Genomic DNA, 20,783 nt, shown 5'->3' with positions numbered 1-20,783 from the left:
AAGCTCAATCCCTCCAAGACGGAGTGGCTGTGGTTTCTATCATCCCGATTTGTGCATCTTGTTCCATCTTTGATGATAGGGGGAGAAATTTTATCCCCCTCAGAGAGGGCCCGCAATCTGGGCGTCCTCCTGGATACGCAACTTAGTTTAGAAGAACACCTGACGGCCGTGACCAGGGGGGGCTTTTACCAGGTTCGCCTGGTACGTCAGTTGCGCCCCTTTCTGGATCGGGATGCTCTGTGCACAGTCACTCATGCCCTCGTTGTTTCTCACCTGGACTACTGTAACACTCTCTACATGGGGCTGCCCTTGAAGAGCACCCAGAGGCTTCAACTGGTCCAGAATGCGGCTGCGCGGGTTATCATGGGGGCACCTAGGTACTCCCATGTTACACCCCTTTTAGGCGGTCTGCACTGGTTGCTGGTTGTCTTCCGGGTGCGATTCAAGGTACTAATTATGACCTTTAAAGCGCTCCATGGCTTAGGCCCAGGGTACCTGCGAGACCACCTACTGCCACCGGTAGCCTCCCATCGTCCAGTGCGATCCCACAGAGTTGGCCTCCTCAGAGTGCCATCAGCCAGACAGTGTTGGCTAGTGACCCCCAGGGGGAGAGCCTTCTCTGTGGGAGCGCCTTCCCTCTGGAATGAGCTGCCCCCGGAGCTTCGTATAATCCCCAACCTCCAATCCTTCTGACGCGCCCTAAAATGTTGGCTTTTCCAGCAAGCCAGCCTGGCCTGAACAAAACAAAATAAATTATTGATCACTGTTAATTTTAATTTTTTTAAAAAATGTCATTGTCAATTTTAATTGGGTTTGGGATATTCTATTTCATTTTTTTTTTACTTTCGTATTATGTGTTTCTTTTAATGTTGTACACCGCCCTGAGTCCTTGGGAGAAGGGCGGCATATAAATCTAATAAACTTAAACCTAAACCTGTGGCAAGTTGTCCCATTCCACATCAATTGCATCCAATCATGCGTTGGGAAGGCCTACTCATGGAAACTCATGCCTTACTGTTGTCACTTCCCACTGGACTATCACAAGGCATTCTAAACAAACAAGTAGCTATTCTTCTTAAATTCTTATTAAAATATATATTTAAGAGCTCTAATCCATATCCCAATAGGTTTGTGTCAGTAGTTAATCAGATTCTTGAAAAAAATTTAAATGCTATCGGATCTTGATTCTTCCTCAGGTTGATTTTTTTTTAATCATCCCGTATAAACGATATCCCATTTCCCAGCCAGAAACCTTCCTGCACAGCCCTACTCAAACCAGGGTGCACTGTTCCTTTAAGACGCTGCCGTGCCTGTGTTGTACTGTCTCTTTAAAAGGCTGTATCCTCTTGTCCCTAAGCTTTTGAGAAGGAGTATGGCCATTTTTTCGGTCCTCGTCTTTCTTCTCTTCCCCTTAATCTGATTGACTTTAACCACCCTCGTACCGATTTAAGAATTAAAAGGACGGCAAGATGGCTGAGATGGGCAAAGGAGTCACGGCAGGGAAAATAGCCAGCAACATGCAGAAGAAGCTCACCAGGGCCCAAGAGAAGGTAAGGAAAAAGGCAGGCAGAAGAGGGGGGGGGGGGGAAATACGGAAAAATAAAATAAAATAACGGGGAAGACTCTTGGAGGTTAATCTGTAAGCCCAGCATTTGCAGGGGGCACTTCCTCACCTCCGAGGAAGCGAAAACAAAACAAAAGGCTGCTGCTGCAGTTGCAATTGCTGTGATTATACGGGAGGCGGGGGAGGCGGTTGCAATGTAATGCACCAATTCTCCAACGCCGTATGCTTCCTTTCGTTGACATTGACAGCTCGGCCACGTTTTCTCTCCTGCCTTCGCCTTCCACCTGGTTAGACCCCCGCCGTTGGCTCTCTTTTTTTTGGGGGGGGGGGAGTGTTGCAGTCGCTTTCTGATCCAGGTGCTCGGAAGGAGGAAAGATCCGCGGGCGGAAAGACCCCCCCTCCCGCTCGCACTCGTGTTCTCAAAGACCCACCTTGGTTTAGACTAGACTAGACTAGAGAATACAACAGAGTTAGAAGGGAGGGGTTGGGGGACTACGGGCGGGGAGGAAGACTTCGAACCTGGGGATGGGGGGGGGATTTCGGATTTCTTTCCAAATCAGCACCGGGGCGATTGCGATTAAAAGCGCAAGGTGGGAAGGGCCGGAACCTGGTCTTCGTTTTTAAAACACATCTGGAAAGCCCGGGGTTGGGAATATTTGGGATTGAGTGTTTGTCTTTTTCCGCCCCCCCCCCCCCCGGTTATATTCTTGGCCGAGGGGCGGAACGGCGAAGGTTATTATAGGCGCCCGCTTTTCTGTATGCTGCTTTTATGAGTCGAAAAATAATCCCCATCACCCCATCATCTCTCTCCCTCTCTCTCTCTCTCTCTCTCTCTCTCTCTCTCTCTCTCTCTCTTTTTTTTTTTTTCTTTGCCCTGTTTGATCGCTCGGGGGCGTCGGCAGTGGGGAGGGGGGCGAAGGTTCCAGCCTCCCCTCACCACTCCCCCCCCCCCCACTTCACCTTGCCGCTTTGGCAAAGCAGCGCTCGGAGCGAGGCAGAAAATTAGGGAGGGGGGGGGAAACTCGCGCGCTGCCTGACTGACGCAGGACGGCGGCTATTTCTGGTCGCTCCGGCCGAAGCGAGGGAATGAATGCGGCTCGGGGTGGAGGAGAGAGCGAACACTCTTCTCTGCCTCGTTTTGGCTTAAACCTTAAAACTAGTTCGGTGGCCAAGCCTCGCCGTGGGATTAATGAACTGGGAGGGAGGAGGGGTGCTTTTTTGTGAGTGGCTGGCCTCCGAGAGCGCCGCTTCTTATATTTTGCTGAGTTGCAAAAGATCGCCGATCTTTTCAGGGTTAAAAGGGGGGAAAAAACCCACACGGATCGGGCTCAAATTACTTCAGATGAAATGCGGGCGAGAGATCCCTTTCCTGTCTTCCTTTGACAGAAGCGAACTTGTCAGTCTCTACAAACGCCCCCCCCCCTCCCCAGCGCCTTTCCTCCCCTCTCCTTTAAGGTAAAAGAGTATTCGGCTGCAAATTCTCCCTCCGGAATTTCCCCTGGAAGTGACTCTTGGAGCGGCTTCTGCCTTTGGGACCGTCTGCCGGCTCCGCCTCCGGGGCTCCCTCTGCAGCTTAATTTGAACCGAGTCGGGGGTTTCTTCCCCTTGGGGAAAAGCTCCGTTCCCTCCACTTCACCGTTAGGTGTGAAGTCCCAAAGGTGTTTTTTTTTTTTTACAGAGGCAACTGGACTTCCTTGTTTTTTTTTTCTTTGAAGACGTTTCCCTTCCCATCCAAGAGGCTTCTTCAGTTCTGACAGGACTGTGAGGAATGGAAGGATTTAATATTCCTTGCAGACAAGCGAAATGCCTTCAAAAGAAAAAAAAAACCAAGAAAGTCCAGTTGCTTCCTGAATAAAGCACCTTTGGGACAACCGTGACCTGGATGACTGAGAATCTCTACAGACTTAGGTGTGAAGGCTTTGGCGGTCTGAAGGGGAGAGCGAAGCGTTGGCTTGCCCGTAAAGCCGGCTCTTCTCTTCTCTCCCCTCCGCCCTTTTTTTACTTTCCCCTTTTGATTTGAGGTGCGCGGTCAAGCCGCGAGAAGGGCTTATTAGGATAAAGCGGCTTTCGGAAGAGGCTCTGCGAGAGCTTAGGTTGGCCCAAGCGGCGGGGAGGGGAGGCGAGGGAAGGTGGCCGTGGGAGCCACCGGACTCGCTCATCTTGTGGCCGTCAAGAGGCTGCCCGCCCAGGTGGAGTGGGGGTGGGGGGGAAGACGGCAGAAGTGCTGCAGAGAGTGCCGGCTGCCTGCAATTTGACAGTTCGAATCTCACCAGGTTGACTCAGCCTTCCGAGGTGGGTAAAATGAGGACCCAGATTGTTGCGGGCAATATGCTGACTCTGTAAACCGCTTAGAGAGGGCTGTAAAGCTGTATATAAGTCTAAGTGCTATTGCTATAGTGCTGGGAAAAGGCAGAGAAACTATGTTTTGATTCAGATTGCTTGTTGTCTTTGGTTTGAGTGGCAAACTGCGTTTCTTTTTCTGCTCCTTCATCCTGAGGCAGATTTGGAAACTTCACCTGCCAAGACCCCTACTCCCAAATCTCAGTAGCAACAAGCTCTAAAAACTGCCTTTCTTACACACCCTAGTTTGTCATCCCCCCTGTGGAAAGTCATTTATACCTGACCATTCAATAAGGGCAGAGCAGAGGTAGTCTTCGACTTACAACAATTAGTTCAAAGTTACAGCGGCACTGAAAAAAGTGACTTATGACTGTTTTTCACACTTACGACCATTGTCGCATCCCTGTGGTCACATGTTCAAATTTCAGTATTTATGACTGTTCCATTGTCCTGAGTTCATGTGATCCCCTTTTGTGACCTTCTGACAAAATCAGTGGGGAAGCCAGAGTCACTTAACAACTGGGCTACTAATTTAACAACTGCAGTAACTCACTTAGCAACTGTGGCAAGAAAGGTTGTAAAATGGAGCAAAACTCATTTAACAACTGTTTTGCTTAGCAGCGAAATTTTGGGCTCAGTTGTGGTTGTAAATTGAGGACTACTTATATTTCATCGCTGGAATCCTCTCTCAAACCATTAGGATTAATAAATAGAAGCATCAAATTTAATTCACTACCCTGTTTCTCTTGTCTTGTATGGTACCAGCTGCCTAGGTTTGGGAGATCCAGGTTGAAATGTACTGCTATCTGCATGATTCACTGGGTGATTTGGGGCGATTTGGCTTTTGGACCTCCCCAACAGCTGTGGTGAAGTGATAAACACTAAGCACTAATCCTGGAGTTGTCTTATCCTGTTTTTGTTCCCAGACACTTGACTGTCCTGGCAAAACCTAATGGACGCCATGCAGCTATCCCTGGATGGTGATAGTAAAAAGAGGAAGTTTTCCTTTTATTTTGTGTCCCCCCATCACACTTTCTCCATCCCTTAGGCACTGTGTTTAGTGTGTAATCCTGCAAAGCTTCTTGAAGCTTACTGTGGATGGCTGGTATTTCCTTCCTGGAGAGTTTCTTGTATAAAAAACCTTGGTTTGGGAAGGAGATAATGGAGAATTTCTTAATCTCACTGTGTAATTGTCCAGATGGCCAGGAACTGTTTTCACTCTGGAGAAAGACCTTTGCCAAATTCCTATTCATGATTTCATGCCTCATTTCCACCCTATGACAGCAATGGGAGCAGGACTTTAGACATGAAGAAAAAATGTAGGTATTTGGGGAGTAGGGGAGTAATGGCATCATGACTTCATTGTACAAATGATACAAATTACATATTGCAATGATGCTGCAACATGCATGATATTATCATGGCTTGCATTGGACTCCTCTTTGTATACTTGGACTTTTGTGAAGAGGTGATCTGCAACTGAAGAGACATCAAACAGCTGTCCTTACAGACAGCTGGCAGTTCCAGACTCTCCTGCTTGTCTTGCAAAGGAGTTTTGTGATTCCATCTTCAGCAGATGGGCTAGTCCAGTGGATGGGGAACTAAATATTAGAGGAAAGGTTGTATTAACTTCTTCTCGTCTAAGATGATTAAGCTGAGCCATGTTTCTAAATGAGACAAATCTATTTACAGGAGAAGCCTTTGCCTGTTGATGAATTGCACTATACTGTCCAAAGTTATCTTACCCATACAAAGTATGGCAACAACTCTATGGCAGGTTTCAAGTGGTAGATAAATCACATAAACAAACTACTGGTATACTCCTTCATTGCTGTTTTGCAGTAAATATTCCTTAATTTGTTTCTTCTTCTATCATGAGAATATAATTTCTTGGTTTAATTAATGGGTTAAAATATTACTATCATTTAAGCCTGAATCCAGTATAAGTCTCTTTGAAATGTTGCATAGCTCCAACTCTGGGTGGGCTGCCTCTTCTCATATCCACATAACTCTTCTTCTACCTGTTTTCTGCAGTCCCCCCACCTCCCAAAAATATAGTCATAAACTGTCCATATATTGCTGAAATATACTTTCCTACATTCTTTTACCTTTGGAAATGAGGGTGGGAATTGCTGGGAATTGTAGTTTAACAACAACCAGAGGGCCATAGGTTGTTTGGTGTTGGTATAAACTATTTCCAGAAATAGAGGGACATTGGGAATTACAGTTAAGAAAGCTTATGGCATGTCTTATGGCACGGTTGTGATCTGGATGGCATGGAAGAGATTGAGGTTTAATTCTGGCAAGAAAGATTGTACATCAATGTTTTTGGTCAGTTCTGGTGGTGTCTCTTGATGGTGTGTGTGTGATACTGCTCCTGAAAGAACAGGTTCATGGTTTATTGAGGTAGAGGTGTCCAATTCTGTTTGATGTGCCAATTGCAGCCCTAATTGAAGATTTTCAACAGTGATGCATTCTGCTATCATTGCTCACTTGAACTATTGAAATGTGCTCTGCATGGGACTGCCTTTGAAGATCTCTCATAAGCTTCAATTGGTCAGGAATGAGTGATCCAGTTATTGGTTGCTACAATCATATTACTTTGTTACTTCAGATTCCACAGTATCTTCCTCTGGCTTCTGGATGAAATCCAAAGTGTTTGGTTATTGTCTGGATGGATGGAGATTCTTGTAGGACTGCCATTGGCAGCCAGAACTGGCCAACTTGACTTGTATGTTCTTGGAGATGATTTCCTACTTTGAATGTAGTAGTGGAGCAGAAATGGATAGGTGTTGCTTTTCCGTGATGGTGCCTATTTTATAGAAATCAGGCTTGCTCCCACATTGTTAACTTTCTGAAAGTTAATTGAAATTGTAGTGTTTTTGATGCTTTAAGGAGGTTAAAATAATGCAGATAACGCCCTTGATCAATTGATTATTATTAGTGTTCTTGTGGTTTGAATTGTTCTTATTTTGTACCATGAATGTTTTAAAATGTAATTGTAGCAGTTATTTATGCTTTGCTTGTTGTAAACAAAGAGACTGGTTGACTACTTGCAGTGGATATTAATTTAATAACCAACCAAATAAACAAATATTTCAGAAGAAGACAATAGCAAGCAATTTCCATTCTGTTGTGAAGAAATATGTTCATGTAGTTACTGGGCATTGTGCTTGACTCAAGAGTATCTTAAAAAGTAAATCTTTAGTTAAAAAGTAATCTTATGTCCTCCAGATGTTTTGAACTACACTTACACAGTTTCTGGTCATTGGTATACTGGCAGGAGCTGATGAAAGTTGATCCAAAACATCTGTTTTAAACTCTTTACAGATTTATAGTGTCTTATTCTGAGAGTCACCCTTCATGAAATACATTGCAAAATAAGGAAATGATTTTATTATACAAATATATTGCTGGCTTGCTTTTCAGAAGCTGACATGCTGAAGGATTAATCTGCACCCTGTTTTCTTTGTTAAACCTCATGGTCACTTTGATGGAGATCCTTCTGCTTTCTCATGAAGATATTAATTAGGTTTATAGAATACTTACTGTGAAGACTGGCTTAAGTACTAACTAGTTTTTTCTATACCATAACCTACTGTCTTCTAGAATGATTGGGATCCCATTGGAATTGCTGGCTGGGATTTCTGAAAGATGTAATCCTAACACATCAGGGAAGGTTACTTTAGATTGTGAACATGTTCTTGGAATGCTATCACTGATTATTGTGAAATGATTTTATAAATGTTTTAAAAACTTTGGTTTTGGTAAACTTTCCACAAAAATAAAACTAAGGATGTAATTGTGTATTTTTTCCTTTTCAGCTTTCCATGAATTCAAATACAGGGTTTCAAATTCAGGATTGTCTACTTAACTAAGGAGTAATCGAGCCTTTTTTCCCCTTACAGATTAAGATATGGACTTCAGAAAGAATAGAATAGAATAACAGAGTTGGAAGGGACCTTGAAGGTCTTCTAGTCCAAACCCCTGCTCAGGCAGGCAAATAGTTCTCTTCTTAAAAATTCCCATGTTGGAGCATTTCCAACTTTTGGAGGCAAGTTGTTCCACTGATTAATTATTCTGTCAGGAAATTTCTACTTAGTTCTAGGTTGCTTCTCTCCTTGACTAGCTTCCATTGATTGCTTCTTGTCCTGCCCTCAGGTGCCTTGGAGAATAGTTTGACTCCCTCTTCTTTGTGGCAACCCCTGACATATCGGAACACTGCTATCATGTCAGTCCTAGTCCTTCTTTTCATTAAACTAGACATACCCAGTTCCTGCAACCATTCTTTATGTGCTGGGATATCTTTTGGGATATGATGGACTATAAACATTCCAGGTGTGCTTTTAATAGAATGATGCTCAATCATTATTGTCAAAGAATATCCCATTTAAGTCAACTACAAGAATTCTATAATCTACTCTGAGTATTGTTATAGACATCCACAGCAAACTGTGATTACATCAAATTCATGACATTTGGAGGTGTATGTGATATCACGATGCACACCCTGCCCTTGCATAGTTGCATGTTGATGTCTGATGCTTGTTTTATCACTTGTCCCTGGCATAGATGCCAGCTGGTATTGCAGAGTTCTAGAGCATGTTGTACAGCAGCAGAAGGCAGAATATAACAGTGTTTTCTAAATATTCCTTGGTGATTAGCAATGCATAGGAGCAGTTTATGACCTTTTGTGTGGTGTTACGTCACCTGAGAATGGGCTTTGAAAATATATCCCAACAAGTTCAACTCTAGAGAAAATTGAGAGAGAATGAGGAATTTTTGACTATTATGCTTACAAAGGAACTCCAATTTCCATCTCTGCGTAGTTTGAAAACCACAGCTATAGGAGCATTTGGGCTTTACATAACATTGTAAATTTTCCCACTTAATTATGGACTTAATTCTGAAAAGGTGATTGTATTAAACAGAAATTTGAAATAAATTATAAAATGGACTAGAAATGAAACAATGAAGTCATCTAGTGTAATTCATAGTAACTATGTCAAAATTAAGGACAGGTGGTTGAATTCTTTAGTCATCTGTATAACAGATGCAGGAGATGTCTACTATATTTATCCAGAAGGCAAATGTTCATTTCTGTAATTCACAGATGGTCAGTCTGAAGTCTTGTGGGAACCCAAGGCTGCTTGGAATGGCTGCCTGTAATTTGATGGCAATGAGATATCTGAATGGTGGGAGATGAAAATGATATTTGATATAATAACTTCAATCTCCTGCTCTTGATTTCATGTTTTGGCTCCAGAGCATAAATGAAAGGGCTCGTAAGAGTTGAAGGGTTTCTTGGAACAGTATGCAATGGGAGACAATAGACAGTAAGAAAAAGGAACCCATGCTTTCCTCAGTTGAGATGTTTACTAACTCCCAGTTCCTCCTTTCTATGCATAAAGATCAATCCAGAATTCAGTACTGTGTTTGGTCATTTGTGATCCTCTTGAAAAAGCTAGACATGAGGTATATAGTGGTCGGATGCAGAGTGATAGATCCTTAAAAATGCCTATCATAAATTCTTACAATTCTACCCTACATCAAATCAGACTATTGGCCTTTCTGCTCGTATAATCTATACCAGCTTTTTCACACCTTTTAGTTATGCCAGATTTTTGAGAATGCTCCGCTAGCATGCCATTTGACCACTAGAATTCCCTGCCGTCAGCATAAGAAGTCAGAGAACTGCAGTTTAATACACATGGAAGGCATCAAACTGGGAAGACTGATTTGGTCGCTATATATTTAATGTACAAGAGGAATCAGATGGGGCAAAGCTAATTTGGAAATATACATAACTTTTATATCTGAGCTATCTTTTTTTTCTATCAGTAATATGATACGTTAAAAAATGGCTTTTAACAATATATCACTTTTAAGTTAGTTTTGTACCACCAAGGAAATTCTTGACTGGCTTTGAACAGTTTCAAGTTCTATTTCATTATGTTACATTTTGTAACATACATTTTCATTATGTAAATTTTGTGTCTGCTCAAAATAACTATTGGTGTCCTGGATGAATGCTTCCACAAATTAACAGTTTGAGATGAGACATAAGGATTTTTTCTGCCACATAATAGGTAGGTTTAGTCCTTATATTGATATTTCTCTTAGGTTCTTTTCTTGTGTTGTTTATCAAAGTTACTGCAACTTTGTTTAGAATGACTGGCCTTAGTGCAAGAATCTTTTAAACTTTGGGTTGGGTATGTATACACACATGCTTTTTTTTACTTAATTGCATCAATAATAAATCAATATATTTGGTATGAAGTAGTGTTTTTCTAAAATAATGAAATTTGCATGTTGAGCTGTTTTTTTCAGATCCATTAGAGTAAAGGAAATGATAGGTTAAGGATGATCATGTTTCCACCTCTGAATGCTTATTTATGCTGGAATGAGTGGGTAGCAATAACAACCCATATTTTGGAAGAGACACTGTTCCCTTTGCATACATGATGTAACATTTTTAAAAATTTTGTCCATGAGAGTTCCATGGATATTATAAGACAATAACTACAAAATCACTATCTTTGAAGGAGCTGTCTAATAATGATTTCATTCTTCTTATATTTTCATATTATCGTTAAAAGCTGCTAGGAATAAGCAATGAATAAAGTGTGTTCCATTTACAGAAAGCAAAGCAAAACAAAACAACAACTTTTGTTTTCATTACTTCTCATTATAGTTGCTGGCTGGGAAAACGGGCTCAAAAAGTCTGCGAGTTGAAGTCTATACAGCTGCCAAGCTTGAGATACACTGTACTAGATGATTCAGTAGATTTAATGTTGCATCTCTGAAAGATTTCATTCTCTTCAGATAACTTTGACCATGATAGGATGGGAACAAGATGGGAATCTAGGTCTTTTCAGCCTGGTTTTTAATGTTCCAGAAGGGGATATAGAAGAATTTTTATTAATTAATTTATTTGTTTGTCAAACATGTACAAGATAGCAGGTATAAGTATAATCATGGACATGAACAAAGGAAATGAATACAAATAAATGGGGACAGTAGGACAGGGATGGTAGGCATGCTGGTGCGCTTATGCACTCCCCCTTTACGGACCTCTTAGGAATGGGGTGAGGTCCACAGTTGACAGTTTAAGGTTGAAGCTGTGAGGGCTTGAGGATATAACAATGGAGTTGGGTAGAGCATTCCAGGCATTGACCACTCTGTCACTGAAGTGTCACTGTGTCATTCTGTGGAATTCTAGAAAGGTTAGTGATGGGCAGGCCTTCAGACAGAAGTCTATCTTGGGCATTAAGCATTGTCAGTCTTGCCTTTGAAAGAGGGCTATGTGCCACATGGTCCAGCCTACATTCTTCAGATCAGCCTGCTGGTATCCTGTTTGGTGAACACACCATAACTTTCTCAGTGTGGAAGCTTTGTATAAAATCAAATTGATTGCAGGGAGGCCTTCTGCATCTCAGTTGGTGAATCATTAGCCTTATTTTTAAAAGAAAAACTGGAGCTTCTGTTGTTACAATAATTTATAAAACAAGAAAATGGCCCTTCTGTCTCTCTTAAGAGAAAACTGAGCCAGATTGCACACCCACCACTGCTTTGATTATGACATAATTAGCGCTACTGCACTGATTTATATTGCTCTTTGTAAGTCATCAACTCTAACCACTAAATGTATGGAATTAAGAATTTTTACAATTTGTAGAACTTGGGCTGAAAGTGATAGCAGAAGAAAAAGCTCAGAATCAGGCCTCTGTAAAATTCAGAAAAGCCTATGGTCATAGCAGAAGCCATTTATAATGCATAGAATATTGCTTTACATAAGAGGAAAATAAAAAATAAGTAAATTGCTAGTGGCATGTAGGGATTTTGGATATTCTAAAATAGCCCATGATATCAATAGAGCAAAGGGAATTGATAGCTCAAGTGGGCTGCTTATTGTGCATAAACAAGAGAAGAGGAATGATTCACCTTATCTCAAATTTTTAAAAATATTCCTCATTAATGGAATATATGTTTTTTATTTGTTTGCTGTATTATATGTGGAATATAATATTTCACTTAATAGTAAAAATGGAGTTGTAAGAATTTACAGAAGAGAATAGCAAGAAAGAAATGCATTTAGTTTAGTTTTGGCAACAAAAGTATACCCTTAATGATCCCCTCTAAATATATTGTCTTTGTGATATTTCCATAACTGACCACTTAAGAAAAAAGGCAACTTCCAAATTCTGAAATATTTATAATCTATGAATTAAATGCTGTAGATTTCTTTCTAGCTGCTATTTGCTACACTATAGTTGCTTACTCCCTTTGAAAACCAAGGAACATAAATATTTTAGGAATTGATTTCAAGTTTAATCAAAAAATGTGTTTTGGTGAAGAACATGTAGATTAGATCTAGGTGGATACAAATCATGATTTGCAATCATGATTTTCAAGGACATTTAATTGTACGTAGGTTAAAATAGAAATAAATGACTATTTCCTCCCACTTTCCCTAGTTCTACTGCAAAATATATAGAAACTCGGGATAATTAGAGATGTGTAAAGTGTCAATTTTTACGTAGTCAGGGAGAAACAAAGCAAGAGTAAGCCTATATATGAAAAACTATGAGAAAGCTTGAAACTGTCCCTCCTGCACAAAAGTGGGGAGCAGACTGTCTGTTAAATAAAGCGATAAAGTGTGACAGGTGCAACAGAATATTTATTTATCATATTTATATGGCTGCCCATCAATGTTCCCTCTAATTTTTTTTCAGTGTGAGCGGAAAAGTATAGTGTTTGAGCGGTACATTTTCATGCCTGAGCACCTGAATTTTTTTCACAGATGTCACCTAAGACAACAACGAAATCAGTGTTATTTGAAACTCAAAGTTATGTTTATTCAAGGGACCCGCTTAATTAAAAAGTGTTCTATAATATCAGTATGACTTATAATACTGGTATAGGGGATCCCCGGGATCCCCCGAAGAGATCAAATCACAACCAGTATGCCACCTTCTTGGTATATTGTTTTTATTTTCATTGAGTTTTTAAAAATGAGCATTATGTCATCCTTTTTTTCTTTATTTTTGATTGGTATCTGCAATTTGTGTTAATTCTGTTCATACATATAATATAAATGAAAAACCCAGCTCTCTTAAAAAATCTTTTAAGTTCTTTCTGGTGCTCTCTTTTAGAATTGGCCAACTAATATTTCTGTTCCCCCAACTAATGCCAGGCAGAGTTAACTGAAAAAGTAATTTTTCATGAAGGGACGTTTTCCTAGTATTTATGAATAACAGTTCATATTTATATCTGCTAGGTTCAGCAGAGGATGACTAATTATTCTAAAGCTATTATTGTTGCTTGAATCTCCTAATTTCAATATTTTTCTTGACACTCAGCATATCTTGCAACTATTTGCATTTGGCAAATAAATAGGGTAAATGATTATGCTTTTTTAAGTAATTGATAGTAATTAGTATTTTGCATGTTGTGCACAAAAACTGAGTATTCCATACTGGGGGAGACATTCCCCAAAACACAGCAGGAACAAAAAAGATAACATTCCCTCCCCCTCTCCTAAAAATCTTTCAACTGGAAAGTTCACAATAATTACATGCACTAACCTCTTAAAGGAGCCGTTGCAAATGCCCATTTTTTTTTTTTACCATTTTACTGAAATGTGAAAACTCAAGATAAATGTTTTTAATTCATTGCTAAGGAGGGAGGGGGCAGGGGGTGTTTATTGTTTACTACTTTATTGAGGGCTCCAGACCATCACCCTCCGTCTTGCAAAAAGCATGATCTCACACCCACTAAAATCTCCCCCTCCGCCTCAGTTCATACCAGCAATATCCCTTTCTGCAGCCACTTTTCCTCCTCCCTCCCCAAGATTCAACCGCCAACACCAAGAGGAACAGGAAAAGAGGCGCCTTCTCTGCCCGGTGCCCCATACCACTGTGCCCCGAAAGCCAGCTGGAACCCCCAAAGCAGCCGGTTAATGAGCTTCCCCACTTCAGTCAAGTGAAGCCTCTGCCAGGAGAGGGTGGGCACAATCCAATCCGAATGGGATCCAACAGCCATCGCTCGTTCCCTGCTGGCTCTAGATTGTCCTGGGAACCGGCAAGTGTGAGCAAGAGAGGGCGGGAGACGCCCGCTTTCTCTCCCCCGCCGCCTAAGTCCGGCTGCACAACCAACCACAGAGCAAAACTTTCCCTGCCTCCGCCCCGAGAGTGGAGAGGTATAACTTCTGTGACATAAATCAGCCTGGATGTTCTGCAGCTTGGAGCAGAATCGGCAGGGACTCCAATCATTATGCAAAGGAAGCCCAGGAGCACAAAAGTTAGCGCCAGGAGCGGAGAGTGGCCTCTCATCTAACAGGATCATGCGCGGCACTTGGAAACTGCTGCGCGGTGTTTCCATATTATGTGCGCGGCCGCGCACGCATGCACCTTAGAGGAAACACTGCTGCCCATCTCATGAGCAGTGGCACAGGGAGGAGTACAAATAGAATATTATTTATTTGATTTGATTTTGGTATTGCGTAATTGAGACTGACCCTAGACTTGCTCTTGAAATACAGAGGTCACAGGAATTACCCTATTTATTTATTTGGTTTGCACCTGGCACAATAGAAGACTCAGAGATTGATAGTACATTAAGAAAATCAATAATATTTTTTTTTAATGATAAAATTATCGAATGAAAAGGCAAGTTAAGCCCATCCAAGTGTTTTCTAGGAACAGGATCATGCAAAGATTATGCAAAACAACCCACTTTCTATCAGTTTACTAGCAGTCATAATATGGGAGCCAGCCAACTGAATCTCTGAGGGAGTCGTCCATGGTGCTGGCACACCCACTTTCTTTCAAGTTGTTAGATTCTAGTTCCATTCTATCTTTGGAGTGATGCCTGATAGGATGGTATGCAAAATAAGCATTTTGAATTCTGTCCAGTTCTGTTACTCACATCAGTTTCCTGGGATCAGAATTATTTAATTTTAATTATAAATATTTTGTATTTAATTAATGAATCATTTATGAATTCTAATAAAAAAGTAGCTCCACAAGTCTGAAGATTGATTACTTTCATGTAGATGAGGGATATCTGGCATACTGGTCATTCACTTATATCTTATTTTCATAATCCTTTTGAGATTTTTAATCTAACAATTCCAGAACCTTTAGCTGCTTGAGTATATTGTAATCTCTAAACTGAAGTCATGGATCGTGTTATTTCTTATGTCTTGAAACTGAATTCTCATCATTGCAGAATTAAGCTTCAGGTCATGTATTGAGGCATCAGATGAAATGTCTTCTTAATTGTGTCCAGAAACCATGAATTGTAAATTGTAGGAGATGACCAGGCTAAACCTGAAGGGAGGATCAATGTATCATCAGTCCCTTTGTACCCACAAGAGATCTAAGTCCAGCTGTTGAAATCCAGCCAATTTGGCTTAGTGGTTCAGATTCTTTTTTAGGAATAGTATGGAAAAAATCTATACTCATCTGAATAACACTGATTCTTGATTTCTTGTGCCTGACATAAATTTTTATATGTACGTTTGTATACACACACACTCATTCACACACACACACACACACACAATATACATATACAAACGCAAAAATATAAAAATATATTGTGTATATACATCAATCACACAAACACATATATACATACATTGTACTTGCTTTTTCTGTATATTATATTTTATGTAATTGTCTCCTTTCCTTTTTGTTTCCTATCTTTATATAACTCTGCAGTTATTTTGTTCATGTTATAAATATCTAAGCTTTTTTTTTTAAAAAAATGCTATTTTTATGCAAGTTATCTCTTGATATTTTCTAATAGTGGGATTGTTAGTGGTGTAGCTTTTGATCAAATTCACATTAGAACTCCACCTGAATCGCACTTTACTGTTAAAAATAGTTTTTTTTAAAAAAAAAATTCTTCAGGAATAGCCAATGTTTTGTTGCTTGTGTTGGCAAACTGCCATTTTGTTTTTAATTGTTAGATTGAATTTTATTGTTTATTGCTATTTTTTTAAAGATAACTATAGCTATTACAATGGGGTGATACAATTGTTAAATATAAATTTCATTTCAACAGTACATATTCACACTCTTAGAGATAGCAATGCCACCCAAGTTTGCTAATTTTATAACTGTAAAAGCTTACACTTCTGCAGCTTGCAAATATTTAACACAGCAACGATCGGATTGTGATCCCTGTTTATTTATTATTTTGGAATTTTATAAGGCCACCCAGATCTCTAGTGACTCTGGGTGGTAACACTACGTAGAATGCAGTTAAAACAACAACAACAAAACCTCCACCCACGTTTCAGAAGTAAAGCAATCATTAAGAGAGAGACATAGTGCCTACCAGGGGTGGGTTTCAAATATTGTTCGAACCTACTCTGTTGGCGTGGCCTCCTTTGTGGGAGTGGCTTGCCGCCCATGTGACCTGGTGGGAGTGGCCAAGATGATGTTATTACTAGATATTACTAATTACTAGATATTATTAATATTACTAGATCATTATTAATGTGTAGATAACTGCAGGACATTATACACCCACACACACACCCACACAAACTATGACAGTGCCAGGAAAACACCAAAAAATAAGAATCCCCCCCCCCCAAAAGACTGCCAATGAAACCAGTTTTTTTTCCCTAAGCCTAAGGACAGGAAAGACAAAGTCACTGGAATAAAAACCATCAAGGCAATGTGGAAAATTATAAAGGACAGGTGCTCACAGAACCATCAACCACCTCAGAATTACCTAAACAACGAGGGTGAAATACACTAAATCTGGCAAAGCTACCTTGCAAGAAATCTGGCCTGCCCATAGAAAAGCAGCCACTTTGAGACACATAAACCTGGTTTGAACACTTAAAAGCAACATATTGCATCACAAAGAAAACATTTGCAAAAAGGAATAACATTTCTTGTAGTAAATATATTTTATAACCAATTAAAAAATAAAATTCCCCCCAAAATAATTAAAAAAAGATATTCTATTAATAAAAGAAATCCTTAAAAACCATTGTTAAGTATAACAATAATTACAATTATACACTGTAACAATTTTAAGTTATTGTACCAGCCATAGTATACTGTAACCATTAGTTCAATCCACCAGCAATAATTTACACTGTAACCATTTCAAACTATTCCGCACACAATAACTTAAAATGAAACCATTAATAATATTCCATACACAATAAATTACAATAAAACTATTATTAAAAATTCTACGCACAATACATTTCAAAGTATTGGATAGAATCTTTTTTTAAATAGTCTAAGACAATTTAAAAAAAGATTCTATCCAAAATAAATTAAAGTAAACCATTTTAAAATATTCTACACTCAATACTTTAAAGTAAAACTATTATAAAAAATTCTACGCACAATACATTTCAAAGTATTGAGTATAGAATTTTTAAAAATGGTTTATTTTAATTTATGTTGGATAGAATCTTTTTTAAAATAGTCTAAGACAATTTAAAAAAAGAATCCACACACAATAAATTGAAGTAAACCGGTCAGCCTCTGCCTTGCTGCTGCTTTGGCTGCCATTGAAATGGTATTTGGGAGGGGAATCATTATGTGCTGGAGGAATATTCTAGAAGCTGTCCTGACCATCTCATTGCACATGTGGAGGAAGGGAGTTTCCCGCCAAGGTTAACTGTCCATCATTCCATCCTGATGAGGTTTTTTGAAGATATCTCCCACCTGACAGTTGGGTGAATTATTATTGGACTATGGACTGGGGTGCCAAGGGGAGGGGATTGAACTATACATGATATTCATTGCTTTCGCGCCCAATTAACCAGACTCAGCTTTGCTTTGCTACTATTTGTTTGTAATTAGTAAAAGTACACTTAATTTCAAATAAATGGAGTTGAGTGGTTTCTTTCCTGATTATTAAATGAAGCAGCACCTGACGAAACCATTTTAAAATGTTCTACACTCAATACTTTTAAGTAAAACTATTTTAAAAAATTTGGTCAAGTGTGAAAAAAGCTTCGCTTCGCCTCCAGCCTGCTCACTGATTGGCTGGACTCCAGCCAATCAGTGAGTGGCAGGCTGGGCTTAGTGCGGATGGGCGGGGGAGCGAGTGAGCGAGCTGTGACGCGCCGGCAAAAGGGCACTTTGTAGCGACAGGGGCCAGGACCGGTACCGGCATTCCCAGAAGTTAATTACTTCCGGGTTCACCAACCAACTGGTATGCCGGGGTGAACCGGGAGGAACCCACCCCTGGTGCCTACCCTAAACCTATTCCTTCAAACATAGCCATGGAGGGGGCCAGGCATATTTGGAGAGGAACAGTGTTCCAGAGGGCAAACATTGCAACAGGGAAAGCACACTTTAGGTGGCACTGCTTAATGGGCGGGACTTGGAGCATGCCAAATCTGCCCGTTAATACAGGCCAGGCAGAAGACAGACAGTTCCTTAAATAACCAGCTCCTGTGCCAGCAAGGGCTTTACAATATAGGCAACCATCACCCTGAATTGCCCTCAGAAGCCTATTGGTAATCTCTCTATAGCAGGGGTGTCAAACTCAATTTCAGTGAGGGCCACATCAGGTTTGTGTTTGACCTTGGGGGGGGGGAACAGGTTGGACGTGGCCATGGTGGGTATGGCCAGCTCAACGTCATTCATGTTGAGACCACCTATGGTGGCCTGAGCACTCTGCCAACGAAAACAGGATTCTGAGCTCCATTTTAGGCTGCAATGGCTTCCTGCAACCCTCTGCCAGCAAAAATGGAGCTCGTGGCCTTCCCGAGCTGGCAGAGGCACTGTGGGCTGGTCCTTCACTATTTCCAGGGCGGCCCCACGGGCCAGATCCAAGCACCCTGCGGACCAGATCTGGCGCATGGGCCTTGAGTTTGACACCCCTGCTCTATATAGTACGATTTGGGAGGACTGTCGATGGAAAATGTGAATTTGGGCCCTGGAAAACTTTTCTTGACAAACTTCTCTCTTTGAATGCCATGGATGAGTTGATTGCTGAGCACTGAAGAAAATATAATAAGTAAAGAAATATCTTCATAGTGGCTTCAGATTAGCAAAACATCATTTCAGAGAGAAAGTGTTGCTAGAAATGATACTATGTGCTTTGACCTATCCTGAGAATAAGAGATTTAAAGGCAGGAAACTATTTTAAAAATCTGTTCTCAGGGCTTATGTCTGAAGATATTAAGCTGCAAATAATCATATGGTTAATATTCCTGTGTAACTAATGGATTTCTAAAGAGCCAAACAGGGAACATTTGGATCCCACAAAGGAGGAGTCTATTTAATAACAATACACTTGACAATTCTGAAATAACCTGCTCCTGTCTTGTTTACCACATTTCTGTGTTTACCACATTTCTCAAACATAAGGCACATATTATATATACTGTAGATAATATATTCACTGTTATGAACATTGCCTCACATAAAGGAACTTCGGTTCAGATCTGCTCTTATTTTCTTATATGCAATAAAACATTTAAAAAATCCATTTAAAAGTTTAATTAAAGCAATGAGTCCTAGATTGACCATTCTTTCTTTGAAAATAGCTGAGCTATTAATAAACTAATATTGTTCAGTTTCCCTTATGACTTATCTAGTATCTGAAGAGCTGTTGCGAAAGAAAAATAGTTTTGTTCCATATATCCTTTATTTGATTGATATTGTCCTGTCTTTATTTTATATTGTTGACAGGTTTAGAGGACTTTTCCTGTTAGAAATGTCATTAATGTTAACTGCTTGATTTGGAATTTAGATTTTAAACAGAAAACTTTGTTTTTATGCACAGCACATGTATTTATGTACAGTGTGGGCACCCTTAGGACTTCAACAGAAAACAGTACTAGGATGTACTGGTATAATTGTTGATCACTGTGAAACCCCTTAAGTGTTTCATCTAACTAGCTGTCTGAAAGTTGATGACCTGTTTTAGAAATGGGCATGATAACCAAAGGGGTTTGATTGGTTCCTTGGATTTTTTAGTTCTCTTTTGTGCATCAACAGACAATGAATGAGCACTCGCCAATTATGACATTGCAGCTGGGACAAGGCAAACTGGTTGCAGAACTTTATGCTTGGCCCATTCTATGCTCCTCCTCACAACTGAATCACAATGAACATTTTTATTTAGATTAGAACGTCTCTTCTCTTCCTTTCTTTTCTTATATATGGAATTAATGAACAGATTTTCTGTGTTATGGTCAGGAGGGAATGGGCAAGGGAGTTGATCCCATCGTCCCACTGTTTTGCTGTTACAAGGTGGAACTAAATTGGTAAGAACTACAGAGTTAAAGCACTTTTACAGGACTGCAGAACACAGCAGTGCTATTACTCAATTCTGACAAAGCACCAAGAGAGGGTTCCTGTGTCCTGCCCTTTAGAGAAACAGCAGAATGGCAGTAGGCGATCCTGAGCAGAGAACAGAGAAGAGACAGTGTGTTTACATCAGTCCAAAGTGTTTCATAAATACTATTCAGATCCCACCAGGTCTCTTGGCTTTCTCTCTGAAATAATGGAGGGCAGAATATAACCATCATTTATGCATCTTGTGGCTACCTTTGGTTGATATCAATCTAAGAGAAAAGCATTCTTTTAACCCCAATACATCAAAGGATGTAGGCAACATCATCAAGACACTACAGGGAAAAAAATGCTCCAATACATGTTGTACTTTGACTATGTGCAAGGAAAGAAAGGGCCTTCATCTTCAGTTTCATATTTAACTGATAAGATTTACTATACATTATTACATATCATCAGATATAATATTCTACCTTCTATGCTAAGGTGACCAGATTTTCAGATTGGTAAAGAGGGACACCATTGACCGGGGGCGGGGGGGGGGGCTTGATTAAAAAATTTATATTTTGTCAAAAGGTCACACAAGG

General features: G+C 40.2%; 1 protein-coding gene across 13 annotated transcripts in view; it reads left to right on the top strand.

Moving 5' to 3' along the window:
• Positions 1-1,319: 1,319 nt before the first annotated feature.
• Positions 1,320-20,783, top strand: part of BIN1 (bridging integrator 1) — a 133,095-nt gene continuing 113,631 nt past the window's right edge. For 9 of the 13 annotated variants that reach the window (XM_087712270.1, XM_087712246.1, XM_087712300.1 and 6 more), the window contains exon 1: positions 1,321-1,550. In XM_087712270.1, the coding sequence (XP_087568396.1) occupies positions 1,470-1,550 (81 nt within the window). In that variant the 5' untranslated portion in view covers positions 1,321-1,469. Of the gene's footprint in view, positions 1,551-20,783 lie in introns of all 13 variants that reach the window. The other 4 variants (XM_087712237.1, XM_087712223.1, XM_087712228.1 and 1 more) reach the window with 2 other exon arrangements.

Source organism: Thamnophis sirtalis, unplaced genomic scaffold (genome assembly GCF_051295495.1).
Source record: "Thamnophis sirtalis isolate CommonGarterSnake01/CBP01778 unplaced genomic scaffold, rThaSir2_p1.2 scaffold_1, whole genome shotgun sequence".
Lineage (NCBI taxonomy): Eukaryota > Metazoa > Chordata > Lepidosauria > Squamata > Natricidae > Thamnophis > Thamnophis sirtalis.
The sequence above is the reverse complement of the archived record's forward strand: the minus strand, read 5'-3'. Positions and strand labels throughout refer to the sequence as shown.